The 24,921-nt window shown below is 37.4% G+C and overlaps 1 protein-coding gene, 1 long non-coding RNA gene and 1 other non-coding gene across 3 annotated transcripts; 1 reads left to right on the forward strand and 2 right to left on the reverse strand.

Moving 5' to 3' along the window:
• Positions 1-11,605: 11,605 nt before the first annotated feature.
• LOC145073884 (uncharacterized) lies at positions 11,606-12,433 on the reverse strand. Its single transcript, XR_013691586.1, has 2 exons — positions 12,281-12,433; positions 11,606-12,071 (listed from the first exon to the last, which is right to left on the reverse strand). It is a non-coding gene; the product is annotated as an uncharacterized LOC145073884 (long non-coding RNA).
• A 3,049-nt stretch (positions 12,434-15,482) lies between these two features.
• LOC145077329 (small nucleolar RNA snoR60) lies at positions 15,483-15,554 on the reverse strand. Its single transcript, XR_013693111.1, has one exon. It is a non-coding gene; the product is annotated as a small nucleolar RNA snoR60 (small nucleolar RNA).
• Positions 15,555-20,325: 4,771 nt separating this feature from the next.
• Positions 20,326-21,522, forward strand: LOC145076564 (uncharacterized). The gene has a single exon (XM_079022394.1). The coding sequence runs from the start codon at positions 20,326-20,328 to the stop codon at positions 21,520-21,522; it is 1,197 nt and encodes a 398-aa protein (XP_078878520.1).
• The last annotated feature ends 3,399 nt before the right edge of the window (positions 21,523-24,921 follow it).

Genomic DNA, 24,921 nt, shown 5'->3' on the forward strand with positions numbered 1-24,921 from the left:
GGGTTGACCACTGGATATTTTGGGTTTAGGTTATCTGTTGGGCTTGGTTGTTTGAGGCATTGTTGAGCCATCAGAGAACAAGTGTTTTGGATTAGGGAAAAGTTATTGGGCTTTAGGGTAAGGCCCATGTAAGGGTTTGGGCCTAATTTGGAAAATTGGGCCATAAGTGGACCTTGGTTGATTATTTGGTTTGTGGGCCTTTGAATGTGAGTCTAGGCCTTAGTCTTGGACCAAACTAGGTGAGGGGTAAATGGTATTTTTACCCCATATATGTAGATTATTGGTTTTTGTTTGGAACCCAATTGTTAATTGGGTGTTATTTGTTTGATAGCTCGAGGTTTCTAGCAGATCAGCGATCAAAGATTTTTTTGTGGGTTCAGCTGCCGAGGTGAGTCTCCTCACTGTCCTAAGGGTCGAAGGCACCAATGCCAGCCCATTTGATTTATGTATTATAGGAAGACCGGGGGGTGACCCTTGGAATTTTGTATGAAAGACCAGGAGCCGGCTCCTAGCAATCTGTATGCAAGACTAGACTTTCAACTCCGGTAGTTAATTACTTAAGTAGTGTTGATTGTATGCTAGCTGTCTTTGTGATGCTTGCATGGAAGACTAGGAGGTGGCTTTTGGAACTGTTTATAAGACCCAGCGTTTTGACCCCTGGTGTACCACCCAAAGTCACGAAGGCCAAGAAAGGAAAGGAAACCCTCAGTTTAAGGTACGACTCGTCGAGTCCAAGGAGGAACTCGGCGAATCCGAGCGGGATCCGGGTCAAGGAGTAAGTAACCGACTCGGCGAGTCGGCAAGGAGACTCGGCGAGTCTGGTCTGAACGAGGAAAACCCTAAATCCGGGACTTGGAGCCTATTTAAACGTCTCATTCTCTCCCCTAGGGTTCGTTTACTGCCTCTTTCACCCAGAACACCGAACCCTAAGCCCCATTGTTGCTCATTCCAGCTTCCAAGCCATTTTTGGGTGATTTGAAGGAAGAAGGAAGAGGGGAATCATTGAAGATTCAAGGTTTGGCCTTAGATCTAGAGTTTGTGGAACCTTTCTGAGTTATTGAAGGTACTAAGTCGTTTCCTTCATGTAGATCTATTCTAGTTGGGAGTTTTGGGGCTTTTTAGCCATGATTAGTTATCCATTTGAGTTAGAAGCCAGATCTGAAGTTGCTACTTCGGATCCAAGCATATTTTGGCCTTGTGAAGCATAAAGTAACTGCCCTTGGGCTGATTATGGAGCCTCCTCGCCTTAAACCCTAGTTTATGGTGTATTTAGCCTAGATCTCCTTCTCTACACGTAAATTTTGCAACTTTACGTGAGGGATAGGCTTGGGAAGGGTAGATCTTTAGTTTGGAGTCCATGCATGACTCAAAAGTACTCTACATGTATGAAGATCTGAACGGACTCGGCGAGTCCTTTGAGTGGACTCGACGAGTAGCATGAAGATTTGGAGCAACTCGACGAGTGGGATGAACAGCTCGTCGAGTCAGATGAAGATTGCCTTGTACTCGGCGAGTCTGTTCTTGGATTCGGCGAGTCAGGTCGCGAAACCCCAAACCCTTCGAGTTGAGACTCGAATCAGTGAGTTGAGTGGAGACTCGGTGACTCGGACTGGTCAGGACTTGGAAATCGGTAGACTCGGCGAGTCATGGACTGACTCGGCGAGTCAAGTCACGAATGGAAGGATTCTGAGCATATGAACTCGGCGAGTCAGTAGGTTGACTCGGCAAGTAGGGTTGATCTAGAAGGTTGAATTTTACCAGGACTTTGACTTTGACCAGCGTTGACTGGGTTAACTTTCGGGGGTCAATTAGACTAAGTGTTGCATTGATATTGGTAGCTCGGGGAGCTAGTGGAGCAGGAGTTCAGGAAGTTGCCGGGATCAGCTAAAGGGGATATCAGCAAGTTCAACAAGTGTAGGTGAGTTTCCCTTTTGTGTGAATGGGTCTACGGCCACAATGCCGGCCCATGTAGTTATGAGTAAAAGACCCGCGAGTTAGCCCTAGGCACAGTATGCTAGTATGATATTCAGAACGAGGTCCAATGATAGCGGGCGGGTGCCCAAGGAATAGTTCATGTGATAGTTTATACTTGTTGTCTGTGTGATACTTGTATGTGCCTAGTAAGGAGGTAAGTGTGGTCGAGGTCCCGTAACTCACCAATAGCAGAGTGTGGATGGTGTTCCACATCTCATTAGCAGTAGATCAGGGGCGAGGCCCAAGTTTGCGAAGGAGTGAGGGTGGGTTGGGCCCATACCTCACTATCAGCAAGAGTATTGACGGGGTTCCATGACTCATCAGTAGCAGGACAAGGGCGAGGCCCAGAGACAGGTGAGGCCTTAGGACAAGATCCGTTAATATGTGTTTAGCTTATGTGATGTGATATGTTTATGTGCTATTATATGTTAGCGGGTGAGGCCTTGTGACAGGCGAGGCCTAAGTGAAACAGATTTGTATCCGAGTAGGGCTCAAAGTCAGGCGGGGCCTAGAGCGACGGGGCCGTTGTAGCAGGCGAGGCCCGAGGTAGGGGGCAAGGCCCAGGATAGCGGGCGTGGCCTAGTATATGCAGTATGTGGTTATGCATGGTATGTGGTAGGGTGGGGAACTCACTAAGCTTTGTGCTTACGGTTTTCAGTTTTGGTTTTAGGTACTTCTGGTAGCGGAGGGAAGAGCTCGGGGTGATCGCATGACACACACCATAGATTAGACAGCTTGGGAATGTTTACTCTGATAACGAACATGTGTTTTGGAAATTAATACTCTGTTTATGTTTTGGATTGATGACTTTGCTTAAAGTAATGTTTTATTAAAAGAAATTTTTAGTCTTGAATTTTGGGACGTTACAAGTTGGTATCAGAGCCTTGGTTTGAGGGATTCGAGCATACTCTCGGGTGTGCCTGAACTCAAACTAAGGGGTCGGATAAAAAGTTTTCAAAAATGAAAAGACAGTTTTGTAAAAAGGAAGTTTTTAGAATGAAACAGTTTTAGAAAAGCAAAAAGAACTCAGAAAGAAAAGAACTTTGAAAGGAGAAAAAGGGTGTGGTGCATGCAATCAACCAAGCTCAAGTAAGTACCCCAAAATACCCATAGAAGTTTATGTTATGGTTATCAGTTAGTAGAATAACATGCTAGATTAGGACTAAGGATCTAGGGAGGATGCCTTATGTGCCTGTTATATGTGCTTTGAACTGCATGATAGTGCTGAATGCTGCTTGCTTTGTGCATTGTGGGATTCTGAGTGATGGGAGTTAGCCATTAGGTGAATACGTCACGTCACATGTGATCAGGTTTAAATAATCTCAAAGTGCTGGATTTGGCCCTATTGCGTAGCTCTCGTTTGAGACCAACTGTTGTAGGGACGAGTCTTTTACTCGAAGGATTATCTGAGCCTCGTCACATGTGATGGTATCCAGGTAAAGGCTAATTGGCATCACAAGGAGACCTTCAACAGCTGAGGACTGGTTTGAGTTGAGTCAGAGGTTTCCCTAGGGTGGGCCTAGGATGAGATAGTGTTGGGAGCAGTAGTAGTGGATAAGGGACCTGGTGGAGTCGAAGCAATTTCTGAGGAAAGTACGGATAGATGTGGAAGGTAGTATGGGCCTGTACTACTGAAAGCAGAGGATTCGTACACGATTCAGGAAAGGCCGAGACAAGACCGGGAACCTGGTAGGGTGTGTTTGGTCTCGCATCAGTGATCAATATTCTGATAGTGGTTGTGGTATATTTTCAGCATGGTGACGTTGCAAGAGAGACCAGTGAGCGGACCAGGCGCCGGAGAGGGATCAGGCTCGGGTTCAAGAGCCGAGCAGCTCGAGGAGCGAATAAGGGAGTTGATATCAGCTGAGGTTACGCGTGGTATTCTAGATCAGACTCCTGTGATCTTTGGCACGGTCAAGGAGGGTATATTGGAGATTTTGGATGAGAGGCTGGGAGCCTTCCGTACGGAGATGATGGCTTTGATGGGAGCGCGTACCTTGACATTTCGAGAGTTCAGGGCTTGCGGGGCACTAGATTATCATGGGGCTAGGGACCCCATCGCTAGCAGCAGATGGTTGGCTGATGTTGCCAACGCATTTCGTACGAGCCAGTGTCCTGAGGGTGACAAGATCAGACTCGCTTCCTGTCTTCTGAAGGACAGAGCAAGGGATTGGTGGGAGGAGATTGGTCATGCTCTGGGGGATGATGCCGCATTGGACGCGATGACTTGGAGAGATTTCTCGGTCAGGTTCAGGGCAGAGTTTTCGCCGATTATTGAGGTGCAGCAGTTGGCACGGGAGTTTCAGGATTTGACACAGACCATCGAGACTGTGGCGGAGATCACCGCCAAGTTCAGGGAGAGGGCTCTTCTTGTACCGCAGTATGTCGCGGATGAGGAGATGAAGAAAGCCCGATACCATGAGATGTTGACGGCTGACATCAGGGAGTTCGTGCGAAGGTCCAGCTGTAAGACGCTGGAAGATATGATTTCTTGGGCCAGAGAGAGGGAAATTGATTTGGAGTAGATCCGGAAGAGAAAGCCGGATGAGGTTCAGGTAGCCGCGGGTTCGGGAAAAAGGCCCAAGGGGTCGGATTCGAGATCGAGGGATTATCAGGCGTGCAGCCGATGCGGGAAGTGTGGCAGGGCGCACGGGGGCGCGTGCAGGGGTGGTAGTGGCGGTGAGTCTGGTTGCTTCAAGTGCGGTCGGACTGGTCATTTCAGCAGGGATTGTACTGTTACCACCACTCATGGATCCGACTTGATATGTTTTCATTGAAATCAACGAGGCCACAAGAAAGCCCAGTGCCCCAATTTGCTTCCGGCAGAATGGGTGATGGCACCTGCCCCTGCAACTTTGAGGATCACGGACAGCCGTCAAGGTCGAGCAGAGGCGCCTGCGGTAAGAGGCAGGGCTTTTTAGATGACTACCTTGGAGGCGTGAGCAGCATCAGACGTTGCAGGTATGCGATTTCTGTTTTCAGTTCATTTAATTGTGCATGATTATATTGCTATGGTTCTGCATCATTATCGGTGTGAGTATTTTATTTTTGTGCGGCCTGATCGTGATTGAATTATATGCCATCTGCATACCTTGGATATTTGAATGGTAGTTAGGGGATTTCCCCTATTGGGGGAGGTTGCTCAGGATGCAATAACCGTAGCATGCGTGGGAAGGACTTGGTATGTCTCGCTAGTTTGGAGTCGTATAGTTGTAGAAATGGACTGGTTAGATCCCTAGCTATGGTAAGCTTGGGGTTCCTCAGCAGGTTGATTATGGAATGGTAGCGAGGATTGGGATTTCTTTTTGAGCATTGAGCAGCAAGGGTTAAGCAGGATCGAAGTGGGGGAGGATCCTCCGAGCGTGCAAAGGTAAGAGCACGTAGATCTAGAATGAGTGCGCAGCCTCGAAGAAGGAAAAGAAGTGGTACAGCTTTTGATGGATTGAGGAGTTCAGGGTTAGGAGTTTGAGAAACTCCCCCTCAGCTAGTGCATGTATTGGTGATGGTTAGTATGTGGTTGGGAATTCAGGTTGGAGGATCGCCTGTAGGACTCGAGTGAGTCAGAAGGAGGATCTTGAGAACTGATAGCACAAGGTGTTTTGTACTAGTAGTCAGTGGTGGAAGGTGTTGTAAGACTACGGGGCAGCCGTAGCATTCACTAGCAGTCAGTGGTGGAAGGTGTTGTAAGACTACGGGGCAGCCGTAGCATTCACTAGCAGTCAGTGGTGGAAGGTGTTGTAAGACTACGGGGCAGCCATAGCATTCACTAGCAGTCAGTGGTGGAAAGTGTTGTAAGACTATGGGGCAGCCGTAGCATTCACTAGCAGTCAGTGGTGGAAGGTGATGTAAGACTGCGGGTAAGCCATAGCATTCCATAGTAGCTTCGTTGGCGGGGTTGTGGCGAGGCCCTTATCTCCTAGTGATCAGATAGGGATCAGGAATGGGCAGTGGATGAGAATGATAGGGAGTTTGCCTGTATAGCCCTAGAGAGGTGAGATCTTGGGAGAGGCCGCTCCCGGATATAGTTGGGTGAGACCCGTAGGCGAGGCCCGAGCGAGAGTGATTAGACAAATAGGACTAGAAGGATAGAGGCGGGTGAGACCCGTGGGCGAGGCCCGTGAGTTTTAGTAGCACGGGTGGGACCTGGTAGGGACCTTAGTGTCAAGATAAAGGATCGAGGATCCCAGGATTGTAGTGCCTGAATGGCAGAATAGATTGAGCAGTTATATGTGGTCGAAGTTTCTTCGAAAGTCGCTGGGAATGACTAGGAGTTGTGTTGGGTCTAGCGACCGGTGGGATCCGGTAACCAGATATTGGTAGGACGGTAGGGACCAGGGTAGGCTCAGTTCATCCGGAAGGCAGATAAGGAATGGCAGAATTTTCAGTCAGTAGCAGTGCGGGTAAGCAGTCTATGGTGGAATTCAGTTAGTTGATCGTGGGGTGCTCGACACCAAATTATAGTAGAAAGAAATGCCCAGTGGACACTGGCGATAATGACTCGTACTGGAGGTAGCGGGAGTAATGGATTTGGTGAAGATAGGATCTTCACAGTGACCGAGGAAATAGTTGGTTATGGAGCATCGCCTTGGGAAGGCAAGGAAATCGCGCAAGGAAAGAAGGGGTGAACCCCTATGGGTTCAGTGCAGTACTCGGTGAGTACCAGAAGGATTGTCGGTTGAGTAAGTCGTGTTTCCAGAATGCTCAGGGTCAGGGTTGACCCTAGACTATTATCCGCAAGGATTTATGTTAGTCAGAATGACCGGGCAGAAGACCAACAAAGGTAGGCAGTTGGTGTTGGGGTAATTAGTAGGGTATTGGAAGCAGATCGCAGGCGGTGGGCCATAGCAAACTTCGAGGACGAAGTTTAGTTCAAGTGGGGGAGAGTTGTAACACCCAAAGTCAGGAAGGCCAAGAAAGGAAAGGAAACCCTAAGTTTAAGGGACGACTCATCAAGTCCAAGGAGGAACTCGGCGAGTCCGAGCGGGATCCGGATCAAGGAGTAGGTAACCGACTCGGCGAGTCGGCCAAGGAGACTCGGCGAGTCTAGTCTGAACGAGGAAACCCCTAAATCCGGGACTTGGAGCCTATTTAAACGTATCATTCTCTCCCCTAGGGTTCCTTTACTGCCTCTTTCACCCAGAACACCGAACCCTAAGCCCCATTGTTGCTCATTCAAGCTTCCAAGCCATTTTTGGGTGATTTGAAGGAAGAAGGAAAGAGGGGAATCATTGAAGCTTCAAGGTTTGGCCTTAGATCTGGAGTTTGTGGAACCTTTCTGAGTTATTGAAGGTACTACGTTGTTTCCTTCATGTAGATGTATTCTAGTTGGGAGTTTTGGGGCTTTTTAGCCATGATTAGTTATCCATTTGAGTTAGAAGCCAGATCTGAAGTTGCTACTTCGGATCCAAGCATATTTTGGCCTTATGAAGCATAAAGTAACTGCCCTTGGGCTGATTATGGAGCCTTCTTGCCTTAAACCCTAGTTTATGGTGTATTTAGCCTAGATCTCCTTCTCTACACGTAAAGTTTGCAACTTTATGTGAGGGATAGGCTTTGGAAGGGTAGATCTACAGTTTGGAGTCCATGTATGACTCAAAAGTCCTCTGCATGTATGAAGATCTGAACGGACTCGGCGAGTCCTTTAAGTGGACTCGGCGAGTAGCATGCAGATTTGGAGCAACTCGACGAGTGGGATGAACAGCTCGTCGAGTCAGATGAAGAATGCCTTGTACTCGGCGAGTCTATTCTTGGACTCGGCGAGTCAGGTCGCGAAACCCCAAACCCTTCGAGTTGAGACTCGAATCAGTGAATTGAGTGGAGACTCGGTGAGTCGGACAGGCCAGGACTCGGAAATCGGTAGACTCGGCGAGTCATGGACTGACTCGGTGAGTCGAGTCGCGAATGGAAGGATTCTGAGCATATGAACTCGGCGAGTCAGTAGGTTGACTCGGCAAGTAGGGTTGATCTAGAAGGTTGAATTTTACCAGGACTTTGACTTTGACCAGCGTTGACTGGGTTAACTTTCGGGGGTCAATTAGACTAAGTGTTGCATTGATATTGGTAGCTCGGGGAGCTAGTGGAGCAGGAGTTCAGGAAGTTGCCGGGATCAGCTAAAGGGGATATCAGCAAGTTCAACAAGTGTAGGTGAGTTTCCCTTTTGTGTGAATGGGTCTACGGCCACAATGCCGGCCCATGTAGTTATGAGTAAAAGACCCGCGAGTTAGCCCTAGGCACAGTATGCTAGTATGATATTCAGAACGAGGTCCAATGATAGCGGGCGGGTGCCCAAGGAATAGTTCATGTGATAGTTTATACTTGTTGTCTGTGTGATACTTGTATGTGCCTGGTAAGGAGGTAAGTGTGGTCGAGGTCCCGTAACTCACCAATAGCAGAGTGTGGATGGTGTTCCACATCTCATTAGCAGTAGATCAGGGGTGAGGCCCAAGTTAGGGAAGGAGTGAGAGTGGGCTGGGCCCGTACCTCACTATCAGCAGGAGTATGGACGGGGTTCCATGACTCATCAGTAGCAGGACAAGGGCGAGGCCTAGAGATAGGCGAGCCCTTAGGACAAGATCTGTTAATATGTGTTTAGCTTATGTGATGTGATATGTTTATGTGCTATTATATGTTAGCGGGCGAGGCCCTGTGACAGGCGAGGCCTAAGTTAAACAGATCTGTATCCGAGCGGGGCTCGAAGCCAAGCGAGGCCTGGAGCGGCGGGGCCGTTGTAGCGGGCGAGGGCCGAGGTAGGGGCGAGGCCCAGGATAGCGGGCGTGGCCCAGTATGTGCAGTATGTGGTTATGCATGGTATGTGGTAGGGTGGGGAACTCACTAAGCTTCGTGCTTACGGTTGTCAGTTTTGGTTTCAGGTACTTCCGGTAGCGGAGGGAAGAGCTCGGGGTGATCGCATTGCACACACCATAGATTAGACAGTCTGGGAATGTTTACTTTGATAACAAACATGTGTTTTGGAAATTAATACTCTGTTGATGTTTTGGATTGATGACTTTGCTTAAAGTAATGTTTTATTAAAAGAAATTTTTAGTCTTGAATTTTGGGACGTTACACTCGGCCTCGTAAGGAAGACTATGATATGACTCGTGACATAATGACAAGACTATGGTTGGCACATAGTACTCTTTATTGATTACCGGATATGTATGATATGGATGGCTTGTTTGATATGTACGGTATGTGGTATTTGGGGAACTCACTAATCTTTGTGCTTACAGTTTGTGGTTTATGATTTCCGGTACTTCCGATTCGAAAAGGAAGGGCTCGGCTTGATCGTAGCGCATACACCGTGTTTTCTGCAGTACGTGATTTTTAGAATAAACTCTAATAATTATTTTATCTTGAAATGCTTTTAAATGTTTTCCGCAATACATTAGTGTTTTACTATAATAAAATTGAAATATTTACCATATGATTTTTGAGGATGTTACAGGAGGGTGTTCATTAGTGGTGTAGGACGGTGAGGGAGGGTTGGAGTATGGCCGAAGTGGTGGTGCCCGATGGCTTTTTTTTACCGGATAAAAGATAGAACGAAAGAGATAGAGAGAGTTTCAGAGAGAGACTAGAAAGAGAGCGAGGGAAATATGATCCTTGAAGGATTTTTGAATACTAAAAATCAGATTTTAGAGGTCGCATGTAAGGTTCTGTACGCTTGCATGTGCTAGGAAGATGTCGTCTTTGTGATGCCACTCTCCATTTTTCCTCGTATTATTTGTCAAGCAATCACGACCTCATCAAAAAATATCTTGCGCATGCCTATTGATAGCCTTCACGTGGTGATTTCAAAAACGCGAATATAATTCAATTCCGATATACGAAGCTCCTAGAAATGATGTTTAAAGTTTCACATCTAAAAGGTTCTGATTCTATACTTTTTGTGAATTTGATCTAGCTTGGGGTTTAAAATATTACGAATAAGAAATCAAATATTAGACCTAAGTCTGAGCTCAAAAACAATTTACAAAGAGTGTAGCTATCCCTAACGGAACAATATAGAGTTAGTTTATGAGAAAATCAGATAAATATTGGTTTTTCTATCTTAAAAAGAGCATAACTTCATCTTACGATTTTTATTTTTGACGTTCATATATCCACGAAGTCGTGAGAACATATTCTATCCAATTTGTTCATCTATAGTTCCCAAATATACTTAATGCAAAAATCTTTATTTTTTAGAGCATTAATAATACTTAGTTAGCAAATTGTTTTCTGTTCCTTAACAATTATCAACTTTTCGAGGAAATTGGGGTAACTTGTGTGCATGTATGAGTAAAATAATATTAATCGCGTTTGAAACATAGAGCAATAGAGAATAAGTCCTATTACAGTGTGGTTCGTAATGGTTTGGCTAACGAAAACTCACATATTTTTACCGATTATTACACATTGGATTTCCAAAACTTGATAGTTTCAGAAGGTGTGGATGTTGGGGTTGCGGTTTAGGTTTCAAAAATTGTTGGTTGTCAAGATCAACAAAAGCCAGAAGTGCAAAGGCGATCATTGGACATGATTGAGTAGTGGTAGCCGAACATGAAAAAGAAGGAGTGTAAGAGAGATAAAGGGTTGGTTGGACGTTTTTGAGTGGGTGAAACATTTTAATTTTAATTTTTTTTTATTACTTTTTTTAATTGCTGCAATAATGGAAAATGAAAAAGTAAAATGAAAGGATAAATAAGTCATTTTATATGATTCATGGATCAACCACAATAACATTGAAAATAAAAGGACCTTCAATGAAACCGAAAAAATTTAGGGACTAAACCACACACGCCATTTATGAAATTAGGGACTAAACTTCACATTCATGGTATTTTAAGTCATCATTATGATTAAAAAAGATGGTCAAATAAATAATTTTTTAAAAATAATTAGTCATAACAATAACTACCACTAAATTAATATTTTTGTTTATATTTATTCATATACAAAATGTGTATTTGAATGTGTTAAACCTTTTTGTATGATAAAACCAATTCTTTTGAAGATTACTTCTATAGATCTAAAGAATATAACATTATTATGCATGATCCGTTGTAGTCTATTCAGAAGCTTTACCGCGTCCGGTGCGAGGAAACGAAATATATCAAACGCAAAAGGTATGAACACTGTTGATTTTCCAAGCACGGTTTCTCATGTTTTTTAATTTTACATGTGACACCTTTTAAAGCAGCATGTCTTGCCTTATAACCCCCAACCCTTAAGCTCATGAGAGGGCATACCCATGTAAGATCCACACAAACATTTTTCCTTCCATTCCATCCAAAAACCAAAACATCAACCGGTTTAGGGGTTAATCTTCTTTCTGTTGGGTCGGTCAAGAAATTAACATGTCAAACAAAACATCCTAACCATATTACGGCGGAAACCCGGAAACCCCGACACTTAATGTAAAAATTATTATTTCATACTCAATGTAATTATCATATTTATATTTAACAACATAAATTTGTCAAAAAAAAAATTATACGTTGTACAATGTAAAGAATATTCATCGAGATCCTATCATATTCACATGTTTGGTAGAAAAAAGTTGCGATTCTAATTGAAGTAAAGAAACTAATACGAAAAACTCTTAAATAGAGCGTACGTAAGAAACATATATTAAAAGGAAATACAGTTGGATAGTAGAGTTTCTTTATTGTGAACGTTTGATACTACCATTCTGGTAAGAAACATACATTAAAAGGAAATACATTTGGATAATACGGAAAGAAAAATACAGTAAAACAAAATCAGAGTCTCTTTATGGTGAACATTTGATACTACCATTCTGGTAAGTACAATTTAGATTTGGTTTACAAGTCTGTTGGCACTGAGCGAAGTTACCTGAGCTTGCTACAAATGTGTAAACACAGTATGCACCACAAGTCACATGTCCAGGCAACTCACGTGGGCGAGAACACTTGAATTGACTCAAACATTTACCTGTTACGGTGTTATAAGCTTTTCCAGTCTTCACACCTATCTTGAAAACCTTCTTTGGACCCGTATTTGCCCCTCCAAACAGCTGTTTTATCTTGTTCACCAGTCCTTTGGCCACATTACCTAATCCATCTACACCAACCAATTCACCATCTTCTACCCTGTACAAATACTTGTAGTTAAATATTGGTAAGAATATATATCATGTTGTAAAAAAAACAGGTGAAACAGAAACTTCGTTGATGCCAACATAATATGCGGGTTATTGGGTTAAGATTTATAATAAACATATTAAGTTATATATTAAACTCTAAATAACATAATGATAACTGATATATTAGTAAGTTAACAAGAAGAAAAGGTTGCATACCGATCTTGAGGGAGGCGACTTGCATACGACGAACAGATAAGAAAAGTGATTACTAGGAGAAATATCACTGATTTCTTGTTGAAGAACTCCATTTTTGTGAGTGGAGTAGTACATGATGCCATTATCATTTATAGACAGAGTATTTTACATATTGGTCCTTCATTTTTCCAATGTTCATAATAAATACTTTGATCTCCTATATAAATTCGAATATATAAAAATTTTGTATATATGACTCAAAAAAAATTTCATTTTTAAGTTAAGCAGATTGAAAATCAGTAAAAAAAATTATTCAAAATTTTACTTACTACTATAACATGTGGATTTGAGGTATGAGTGACTATTATGTTTTTTTCTCTTTAACCGTTTCAGTTATTCAGATTCCGATTAATCAGCCTAACTGCCTAAGACATTTTTTAAGACAAAACTGCAATTTTGGTCCATATGGTTAGCAAAAGTATGGGGATGGAGTCCAAAAATTTTCCAACTTGCACCACTAATTCAAAATCAGAAATTTTCTATGGTTTTAGTCCCTTAAAAAGTTAAAAGGACTATTTTGCCCTTTTAATTTTTTTTTTATTTTCTGTATTTGTTTCAACACCCGTTTAATTTAAAAATAATACAAAAAACAAGAATTGGCCCACCCTATCCTCACCCACCGTTTCCCTACACCCTCCCACCTCTCTCTCTCTCTCTCTTCATCTTCTTCTTCCTTACTGCTATATTTCACATCCTTCTCATAGTTTTTTTTGTAACCAAGCGATACTAGTTACAAAGAAAAGATCAAACACACCTATGTTGATGTATGCTTGGCTAATGGGTTTTTTCAATTTGAAGTCTGATGAGAAGAACCCAATAATGAATTTGGATAATTGATCTTGTCTTGCACTTAAAGTGAAGAAGAAGAAAATGGAGGTAAGGTTGGATAATAGATTTTCTAGTTTCTTCATCCATTTTTTCAAGTTTGTGTTGAACAAATTGGAGCCCTAATAATATGTCAAGGATGAACAAAGGGACTTGAATCAAAATGCATCGATCCTAATATTGCATAAATTGTATCGCATCGGGAATAACCGAGGTTCGAGAACCCTTCTGTGGCTGTGAGGTTTCTTTGATTTGAGGAACATAGGATGAATCTGGGATGAAAGCAAGAACACGATCATAGGATGAATTTCCTCCCCTCTGTGTTCTTTTCACTTTATTACTCCCATCCATTCTTTCTGGTAGCAACTTATCCACTCCACCGGATGGATAAATCTCAATTCAGAGAACATGTATAAGAATGTTAAATTTTCTTTTCTTTTAGCAAGAAGAGAAAATCTTTATTGCCTCAACAATTTGTTTAATGAATGAAAACTCATCAAGAAATGCAACTCGTTTGATTTTGTAGAAGATCGTGAAGCATGTCTAAACACCAGGAAGAGCTTAAAGAATATGAAGAAAGAGCTCAAAGGTGAAGATTCTAGTTCAAGAGGTGATGCAGAATACTCTGTTAGTCATCATCATTCATCAAGACCCAAAACAACCAATTTTTGAAAGAAACAAGAAAAATGTTTACAGGTGGAGCTCGACACATGGACCTCACAGCAGGTGGGAGGCTTTTTGGCGAGCAAGGGTGGTTTTACTGTGCAGTAAAGGTGAATCTATGGTGGAGATGGTGAAATTTGGTGGTTCTGGGTTTTCTTGGGAATGTGTGTGTATGTGATATATATATATATATATATATATATATATATATATATATATATATATATATATATATATATATATATATATATACTAGGTTAAACCCGTGGAACCACGGCTGATAATTTTAAATAGAATTAAAAGATTGATTATATAATAAAGTAATATATCATTAATTTAAAAAAACTTATCAATTGTAATATAATATTTTTTTAATAACTTTGTAATTTGTAAATATTTATTTACACATGTAAATCCATCTATTTTACAAAAATCATGAGTTTATATAATGCAACATAATATAAATCAGAAGACAAACGCGTGGTTGAGAAAAAAAACACTATTCATAATATGAAGTCATAATGACTAATCAGATATTTATAAAAAATGTATTAGTTTACAAAGAGAGAAGTTTTTTTAGTAAATTTATAATATTTTTTAATAATAAATGTATACGCTTATTTTTTATTTAGCTTTAAAAAAAGTTATAATTTTGGGTTAAATTATATTCATTTATATGAGTTATTTAGGCATTTAAATCTCACAACTCAAAATTGTTAATGCAAAATTCTATATCTTTATGGTAAAAATCTGATACTACCAAAATTTAGATAATTCGGTACAAATCTGATTTATAAATTATGATACTACCAAAATTTAGATATTTGGGCATTTAAATCTCACAACTCTTAAAAACTGAATTATAAATTCTGATACTATCAGAATTAGATAATTTGGTACAAATCTGATTTTAATTTAGTTTCATCTGAGTGCAATACGTATATAGGTTCTCCAGGTATCTGTTTTGTAGAATCATTTCTACTCCTTGCATGATTTCTCATCTAAGATGAGACTATATATTTATTCTTCTGCAAAATAAAATGAATACTCTAAGAATAAAGAAGTATTTATGATTATCTTTTTTTAAATAACAAAAAGGATAATCATAAATCATAAATTTCCTGCACGGTATACAAAGGTTAATAAAATAAATATTATGAAAATTGTAATCTTATACTGTTAAAATATTTTCATGTTATGATTTATTTAGTGACTAACAATTTTCCCCATAACTACCAAATTTTAGTAAAACCAATAGAATACTTTTAAAAGAAATATGAGGATTCAAGGGTGACTTGATCCATTGGTTTAAATTGCTCTGCTTGCAGCTTCTTCATTTCAGAAGCAAATACAGCCTCTATCGGAATAGTAGAATCTACGCAGTTTGCCTATTGAATTTTTAAAAGCAATTAAATATAAAATTTATGAAAGACTGAATAAACCAAATAAAGATTCAACATATGAATGAGTATAAGGATCAAGAATTGACCATGATTGATAACAAAATAGCCTCCAGATTTCAGGAAATAGGACGCATTGAGTTCTAAAATTCTAACCTGAAAAAGGAATATAAAATAATCAAGTAAAATTTTGACAAATTAAAGATACCCATGTAACCATTTTAGAAAACAATAAAAAAAATAATGAACATTAAACTGAATCAAATGTCAAAAGTGGCATCAGAAACTCGGTTTTTGCATCATACAAGATGCCCCGAAGGGGAATCCGAGTAGCTCATTATATGACATACAAACCAGAGTACCAGACGGAAGAATGAGACCAGAAAAGTCAACTATAATAGAAATAGTTGTGATGATTATAAATAATGATGTCTAAAACAATGAAAAAAGTTATTTAAAAAAACTCAAAACAAACCAAGCCCAATAAGTAATGGAAGTCTTTCAAGGGTCTTAACCTTACAACTAAGTGTTGAAAAACTCAAAACAAACCAAGCGAAAAACTGTGATGCGGGCAAGAACAGAGGTTCCAAGCTCACACCCTTTTCCCATTGTGCAGATTTTGTAATTAAACAAACACCATCATAACATAAAACTACAGCCTGTAGAAGGAGAACATAAAAAGCAACAACAAACTGATGCTTTATAAACTTTACCGATTTCAACATTGAGAAATTGAGTTTCTACTGCAGAAACCCTACTCCCAACTTCATCAGCTTCATCCTTTGTAACTCTATTTTGCCAAGTATAAACCACAATCTTCCTTACCAATACAATCAGAAGAGATAAAACCACCAACGCCAAATTGAACACGGTTGCACTGTTCTCCAAGACCTTCAAATCCTTGTCAGAACCCATGAGTTTCGTAGGAACCATCAATTGGAATCAAAACGATGATATAGTGAGTAGTTTAATAGTGAGATAGCTCAAATTCTGGCAAGAGCATTTTACCATGTAGCACTGATTCTTACATATGGGGGGTTTGTAAAGAAAGAGACCAAAGCAATAGCAGGAAATTAGCAAATGAAGACAAACAACACCTTCATCCTCTATAAACAACAAAACCTTCAAATCTCTCTCACTCTCTCCTCTCAGCTTGTTTTGTATTATTCTCCTCTGCATGATTATCTCTATATAGACAGACAAACACAAACAAACACAAGAAAGAGGAAGAGAGAGAATTCTGAATTTAAAAGATTAAAATTGATCAAAACCCTAACAGAAAATTACAAAAAATCGACTTTCTGGGCTTTCCTATTGTCAAATATAAAAGAGAGTGTGTTTATACTTTATAATGAAAGCAACTCACACTCTCATCTCACTCCAGACCAGACCTCATACGGAGCCGGCACTGGAGCAATTAATAGAGAGATACAATACAGGGATTGATTGTGATTTGACGACTGGTGTTGAGTGAAGATATCAAAGAAGTGGGAATATAGTAATAGGATCAAGTGGATTGTAGAATCGAAATGTGAATTGAAGTTCTACTAAAAATGAGAATACTACCAACATATATAAATTGAGTCCAATGGGGGATATTGCGAATCATAATCAACAACTTTTACATTTTTAGGGCATAAAGAAGGAAAGGGAAGAAAGATAAAAGAAAGTGAGATTATATGTAGAATAACCCAAATGATTGCTTATAATTGATATATACCTGAAGAAAAGAATTCAACCGACGACTATGAAGCACCATATCTGACATAGTGCAAGTATTTTGAAGCACAACCCCATACAGATATACATCCCCTTTTCAGATGTTGGATCACTAGAAAACCATTGGTACCCACTGCAAAAACAAAAAAAAATTGCACCTGTTAAATCTCTCGGGTATGGGAGCGACGACGGCAATACGATTGCCGACTGAATGGGGTCTCTAGTTTGTAATCAATTAAGATATTGATTCGCGGCTCTGCTCAATTTCTAACAACAAAATTAGGGTTAAAATAAATGGGTATATAACTATAATCGTATAAATAAAGAAATTGATAAATAATTTTGGAAACGACTATCTTCAACAATCTCCGTGATCTGGGTGCTGATTTAGTGCATAAAAGTTGGAAACTCTTAATTGTTTCCAATGAAGAGCGAGAATGAAGCGGATGGGGTACTAAGAGGCACAAAGGGCATTATCGGAACTTCATTTGGAAACTTTGAGCGGGAAAAATAGCTTGGGAGGGGCTTAACGACTGCCATGTGGCATAATTGTACTGTTTTATTATAATAGAGGATATATATATATATATATATATATATATATATATATATATATATATATATATATAGGGAGAGAGAGAAAAAAAAAGGGGGAAGAGGGAAGAGGGTAATCGGGTAGTGGGGTTGGGAGGTTTGTTGTTTCTTTTTTATTTTTAACTTATAAAAATGGTAAAAGAAATAAAAAAATGTAAAAAACAAATTAAAAGAGTATAATAGTCTTTTTATGTTTGATAGGGACCATAACCATAAAAAAAAAAAATCTTATTTTGGATTAATGGTGCAAGTTGAAAAGATTTTTGACTCCATCTATATTTTTTGACAAACCACATGGACCAAATTTGAAGTTTTGTCTTTTTTTAAATTTTCTTAGTTTTGGAGTACGTGTAAATTTTATTTTGTGATTTTATAATTGTTTATATTATCTTTTTAAATACTCATAAATTACATTTGTTAAGCAAGTTGTCCTCTTCACGGAAAAAACTTACACACACACACACACACACACATATATATATATATATATATATATATATATATATATATATATATATAAATATAAAGATTATTTACAAAACAAAAAAACCCTAAAAATCATAAAAGTGCATAAAAAATAGTTAGAGATTACAAAAAAAAATTTTGAAATTTTCTTTATAAAAAAATCGCAGGTTTATTAATAGATTCGCTAAAAAAAAATTCAAAATTTCAAAAAAAAAAATAAGCGAATTTATTTAAAAACATTCGATTTTTTCATAAAAAAAAATTCAAGAAAAAGTTTTTTAATCTCTAAGTATTTTTTATGCATTTTTATGATTTTTAAGGTTTTTTGTTTTCTATAGAACCTAAACCTATATATATATATATACATATATATATATATATATATATATATATATATATATATATATATATATATATATATATATATATATTGGTTATAATGCACTACAAGAAATCTTGGCATTACCGGCGACACCTTTAGCGGCGACAGATAATTAACGCGTTACATGTCGCCGATATTGCCCCATGTCGCCGCTAAAGGTGTCGATGGTAATTCTCACAAACGGCGATCCGTGTCAAATTACCCCCAACCATCCGATTTGTTTTCAATTCAATGGTTGTAGAAAACGCGCTGACTTTTCCCTCCAAGGTGTCGCCGCTATTGCCCTATTGTCGCCGCTAATACACTTGCGTTGCCGCTATTGTCTGTCACCGCTAATACCCGTACAGATAACCCCTTTCCAGTTCCCTTTTCTGCGACATTTTCTCCTGTTTTTTTCCTTCTCTCGCTCGTTTCTTGGTTGTTGCTTCTCATTTTGATCGATTCACCAGTCGACTAAATGGAGGAAGAAGATTTAAGTCGGTGCTAGCCCCTCCTGCCGCCACAAGACGGCCACACCTTTTCCCAAAACTGGGGACCCTTGAGCTTAATTCGGAAATTGCCCACATTGAAGGTCAAATCCCTCTTATTTCCTATTATTTTTCTGTTTTGGATGATAAATTGGTGCTATATGTCGGAAATTGCCTCTTGAATTGTTCTTATATCACCGATAAACACAAGACCATTCGTATTTTTTTCTTGCTTCTTATCAGTGCATGAATATATCAATTGATGATATATGTCGGAAATTGCCTCTTGAATTGTTATTAGATCACCGATAAACACAAGACCATTCATTTTATTTTCTTGCTTCTCTGCGCATGAACGATCGATGAGGAGGAACCAGGAGGTATCAAACCTCCTTATTTAACCAAACTCCATTACAATATATATATATATATATATATATATATATATATATATATATATATGATCAGCCCCTCAACTTCTGATTTGTACGGTTTTGGTCCCTTGCTCTAAAAAATAATTAAACATCTAGTCTTAAACAAAGAAACTTCAATTAAAATCTTCAAAGTTTGCCCTATTATGGAAAAATCCCTTTAATTGAATCCAAAGTTTTAATGTAAAATTTCATAAGTTTATTTATATTTTTTTTATAATATTGATTTATTTTAGATTAAGTAAGCCTTAGAATAATTAATTTTTTTAGAAATTATTAATTATATTTTTACTTAAATAAATTTCAGATTAAATTAAATGGTTAGTAATTTTCAATTTTGTTGAGTGATTATGTTTGTATTTTGAGATAAAAAATGTTTGTGCATTTTGTTGGATTGTATGCATTTTGTTGGAATATTGTATGCTTTTTCAGATTTATGGGAAGTTTTTATTCATTTTGTGTATGTTTTTGTAAGTTTTGTTTATACCACATTGGCTTAAAAATAAATTTTGGCAAGAAAATGAAATTGGATGTATGTATACATTTGTTTGATTTTGTTTAATTAGAAAATCAGATTAATTTACCTTTAGAATCAAAGTAAGTTACTTTTATAAAATCAAATTAAATCAATTATAAAACCAACTTAATAGTAACATACTTTTAGTGACTTAATGTTGGTCATTACAACTTTAGCTTAATTAGGTTATTAATAGCAACGCACTTCTAGTAATTTTAATTTAATTATAGAATAAAATTAATTTAATTTTTAAAAAATCAATAAAAAATAATAAATTAATTATAAAATCAAATTAAAGTAGTTTTAAAATCAAGTTAATGTTAATATTAAAATAAAATAAAATTAGTTTAAAAAATTATACTAAATTAATAGTAACATACTTTCGCTTTGCTTTTTTTTTTAATACTTTATCCATTTCTGATTATTTTTTCATGTGTTCCCATGTTGGTATACTTTTTGAATCATCAACTTTATGAATACTCTACTTGATTTTTGTTTCCCGTAGAGTAAACCTTAAACACTAAATTATGTTTCAGTTGCATCATGTATATTGATAAAAGTTGGACTACTAATCCACATCGTCAATCTCCTGAGTTCCAGCTAGGACTTGACTCTTTTGTCGAGAGATCCATGTTACATCTAGATTGTAAAGGTGAAACCATATGTTCGTGTGAGAAATGTGATAATCATGACTTCATGGATCCGAAAGCAATGAGACGTCATGTTCGTATATATGGTTTCAGTCAATCATACAACACGTGGATATATCATGGTGAACCTTTAATCCTACCATTTGTAGGTGTCGTATCGCCAAGCAACGAGATGGTCGATGTTATTGACGATGTTATGTGGGAGTTTAGAGAAAATGATACAAACCTCGATGAAAGAACCTCGAATACAGGGGGTAGCGGTGTCGATGATGATTTTGAAGAGTTGTTAGAGGCAGTCGAAACCAAGTTATATCCTGGTTGTACGTTTTCTTTCATTGATTTTTTAGTAAAGCTGATGCATATGATGGTAAAAAACAAATGGACTGATAGTTCATTTGATCAACTCCTTGAGTTGTTGCATTCAACATTTCCACTAGACAACAAGGTTCCCCGTTCATATTATTTGGCAAAAAAGAAACTGAAGAAGTTAGGTTTGGGGTACGAGTCAATACATATGTGCAAAAACGATTGTTTTCTCTTCTGGAAGGAACACAAGTCATTGCAAGTTTGTCCCGTTTGTAAAGAGAGTAGGTGGATTGATAAAAACACCAAGGGTAAGAAAATGGCTCATAAGGTGTTACGGTACTTTCCAGTGACCCGTAGACTACGCTGTATGTATTGTTCATGGTACACTTCTAAAAATATAATATGGCATAGTACTGGGAGATCAGAAGATAGTGTGATGCGTCATCCCGTTGTTGGAGAGTCTTGGAAAAAATTTGATGTAGATTACCCTGACTTCTCGAGTGACCCTCGCAACGTACGTCTAGGGCTGGTAGCTGATGGCTTTAATCCATTTGGTAACATGTGTAATACGCATAGTACGTGGCCGGTTGTACTCACTACATACGATTTGCCACCATGGCTTTGTATGAAAGAGTCACCATTCATGTTGGCCTTGTTGATTCCCAGCCCTAAAGCGCTTGGAAAGGACATAGATGTTTTCCTTAGGCCGTTAGTGGAAGAGCTTAAGTTTTGTGGAAATCAGGCGTACATATTAAAGACGCAGCGACAAACACATTCTTCATGATGAAATCTATGTTGTTACGGACAATAAACAACTTTCCAGCTCGTAGTAGTTTATCGGGATGGAGCGGACAAGGGTACAGATCATGCCCGACTTGTAATGAAGACACTCCCTTGTACCGTGCAGTAAATAAAGTTCTTTATATCGATCATCGTCGGTTCTTAGATGTTGATGATCCATTCAGGATGAGTTTGAAATTTAACAGGCAACCAAGACAAGACCCACTCCGAGACACTTTACTAATGAAGAAATACAAGAGCAACTAAGTCGTCTAATACTTCGTAAACCGGGTAAACATCCCAAACTCTCAAGGAAAAAATTGATCGACAAGGATTCGAGTTTAACTGGTCGAAATGTAGCATATTTTTCGAGCTCAAGTATCAGTCTTCTCTATAGCTGAAGCACAACATAGATTTGATGCATGTCAAGAAAAATGTGGGTGAGAGTTTTTTGGATACTTCTATGATGAATGATAAGAGTAAAGACACATCAAATACACGTGAGGACTTGAAAAATCTGAATATTCGGTGTAATCAATGGTTGCAAAAAAAGGGTAACAAGTTCACTAGACCACATGCAAGCTACTCATTATAGAAACCTGAACGCAAAATCTTTTGTCAGTTTATAAGAGATATTAAATTTCCTGATGGGTTTGGATCTAACATCAGTAAGAAAGTGGTAGATAACGATACTAACATTATTGGGTTGAAATCTCATGACTATCACATTCTTATGCAACGTTTGAAATCTCAACCAACGAACCCAAGCTACTTCTGAAGCTAGAGGTCTAACACCCACTGATATAAAAAACTGTTTTGAAAGAATATTGGGTATTTGATGCGGACATATCGTGGACATATCAGAGGCATTGGGCGTAAATCCCCAACCGTTGTGTCTATGTATGATCAGGAACAACCAATGACACAAGAACAACCGGAATCACAGGTAATTGTTGATATTTTGTAGTTTGGTAATTTTGGAAAGTAAATGCTATAATGATATGTTGATTATGGTTTGATATGTTGATATTTTGTAGTTTGGTAATTTTTGGAAAATACAATGCTATAATGGAAATTAGAATGGTATAATGGTATGTTGGTTATGGTTTGACATATTGATATTTTGTAGTTTAGTCATTTTTGGAAAGCAGAATGCTATAATGGAAAGTAGAATGGTATAATGTGATGTTGGTTATGGTTTGATATGTTGATATTTTGTAGAATGGTATAATTATAATGCTATTATCATATGTTGGTAATATATTTCGTTTTCTTTGTAGTTGGAAATGCTGCAAACAATACTAAAGGACCCGGCCTGTTCTGCAGCATTGGAAGAGTGGTTTCGCTCATTGCCGCCACCAAATAATGAAAGAAATGATGAGGACGAGAAGTTACTTTAGGATTTTATAAAATGTTTTGTAATTTGGAAGAATACTTTAGAATGTGGTATGGATTAATATTTTCGATTGGTTGTTTATGGATTAATATTTCTATAAAAAAGTTATCAGATTTTATAAATGCTATATTGTTTTTTTATAAATTTAATGTTAAATTAATAAATAAAATAAATTAAAAAAAACAAAATTGTATTAGCGGCGACATCTTTTGTGGTAACGTACATGTATCAACGACGACACACTATTAGCGGCGACGAGCAGTATTAGCTGCGACGATCAACCTTTAGCGGGGACTACAGGTGTATTAGCGACGAAGCATTACCGGCGACGCATTTGCAGCGACATCTCGCCACTAAAGGTATTAGTGGCAACATCCCGAACCTTTAGCGGCGACAAGTGTCGCCGCTGTTGCCCAGTCTTCTTGTAGTGATGTGGATGGATAAATATTGTGCAGACGTGTGGATAATGCTATTTTATGAGAATTACTAAGAGAATATGTTGTTTAGTAATGTGAATATGTTCAATCTCACAAAATTATTTTTATTTTAATGGATTCTCACTAATTCTAATTCATTTTTGTTCTCGTGCATCGTTTTTCATTTATTTTTATTCTTACAGAATACGACTCAAATAAAAATCCTGATAACATTCTGATAGAATGAGAATAATTAAAAAAAAAAAATTCTATAATAACCTTATAGACTATTTAATTAGTGAAAATGTGAAATAAATACATTAATTATATAAGATTGAACGTATTTATATTATCAAATAACATACTTCTTTGTCATTCTCATAGAATAGCATTGTCCACACGCCCGCACAACAGATATCAATCCACATTTGAACCTAGCTCTCTCTCTCTCTCTCTCTCTCTATATATATATATATATATATATATATATATATATATATATATATATATATATATAGGTACATGGATGACCACTATATTTTATAAGGAAGATAAAATTTTAGCCACTCATTTTATAAATAAAAAAACATTTTTAAAATGTAAAATAATTGAAAATTTTTGAATTTTTTTTTAAAAATATTATTTTCATTATTTTTTTATTCAAATTTTTTTTAAATTAATTTTTTTTTTGAAATAGCTGTGAAATATTCTAGTATAATATTAGAATATTCTAATAGAATTTTAAAATATTTTATGCATCTGACAAATCTAGTAGAATACTTGAATATTCAAACATTCTAAAAAGCACAATAGAATATTACAGTGAAAAAAGCCGTAATTTCTATTTATTATTATTATTATTATTATTATTATTGTTATTATTATTATAATATTGTTTTAGGTAAATAAAATGACGAAAATAATAACTAAAAAAAATTCGGATTTTTCTTTTTATTTTGCATTTTAAATTTATTTTTAGATTGCGATATATATATATATATATATATATATATATATATATATATATATATGTGTGTGTGTGTGTGTGTGTGTGTGTGTGTGTGTGTGTGTGTTCAAAGAAAATGCATATTAAAGTTACAAGTGTACAAATCAATTAGGAAGTAACACATATCGATTTTTCTAGAAGTCTTTTAAGTTACAAAAATCATTCTTATAGTTTGATAAAAATTAAGCATTTATCTTTTTATTATTTATTTATAATTTATAACTTAAGTTATAGCCCATGGGAACCACGGTTACAAAAATAATTAATTTTTTTTTATAAAAAGTCATAATTATTAATCAATTACTTTAAAAATATATTGCAATAGTTGACATACTATTTTGGTTTCTGGAAAATAAAAGTTTGAAGAACTTATTAAAATGTCATATTTTGCAAGAAAACTCAAAATAGCAATGTACTTTGAAAATACATTGATATAATTTACATGAATTGTTCCAGATACTATTCTGTTGGAAAAAAATTGATAAACTTATTAAAATTTCATATTTCACAAAATCAATAGCTCGAACCTAGAAGTAAAATGGTTGTTAAAACTTAAGAACTTTAATGATAAATATATAAAGATCA

The sequence above is a fragment of the Lactuca serriola genome, chromosome 9, assembly GCF_051521515.1.
Source record: "Lactuca serriola cultivar US96UC23 chromosome 9, Lser_US96UC23_V15, whole genome shotgun sequence".
Taxonomy (NCBI): Eukaryota; Viridiplantae; Streptophyta; class Magnoliopsida; order Asterales; family Asteraceae; genus Lactuca; species Lactuca serriola.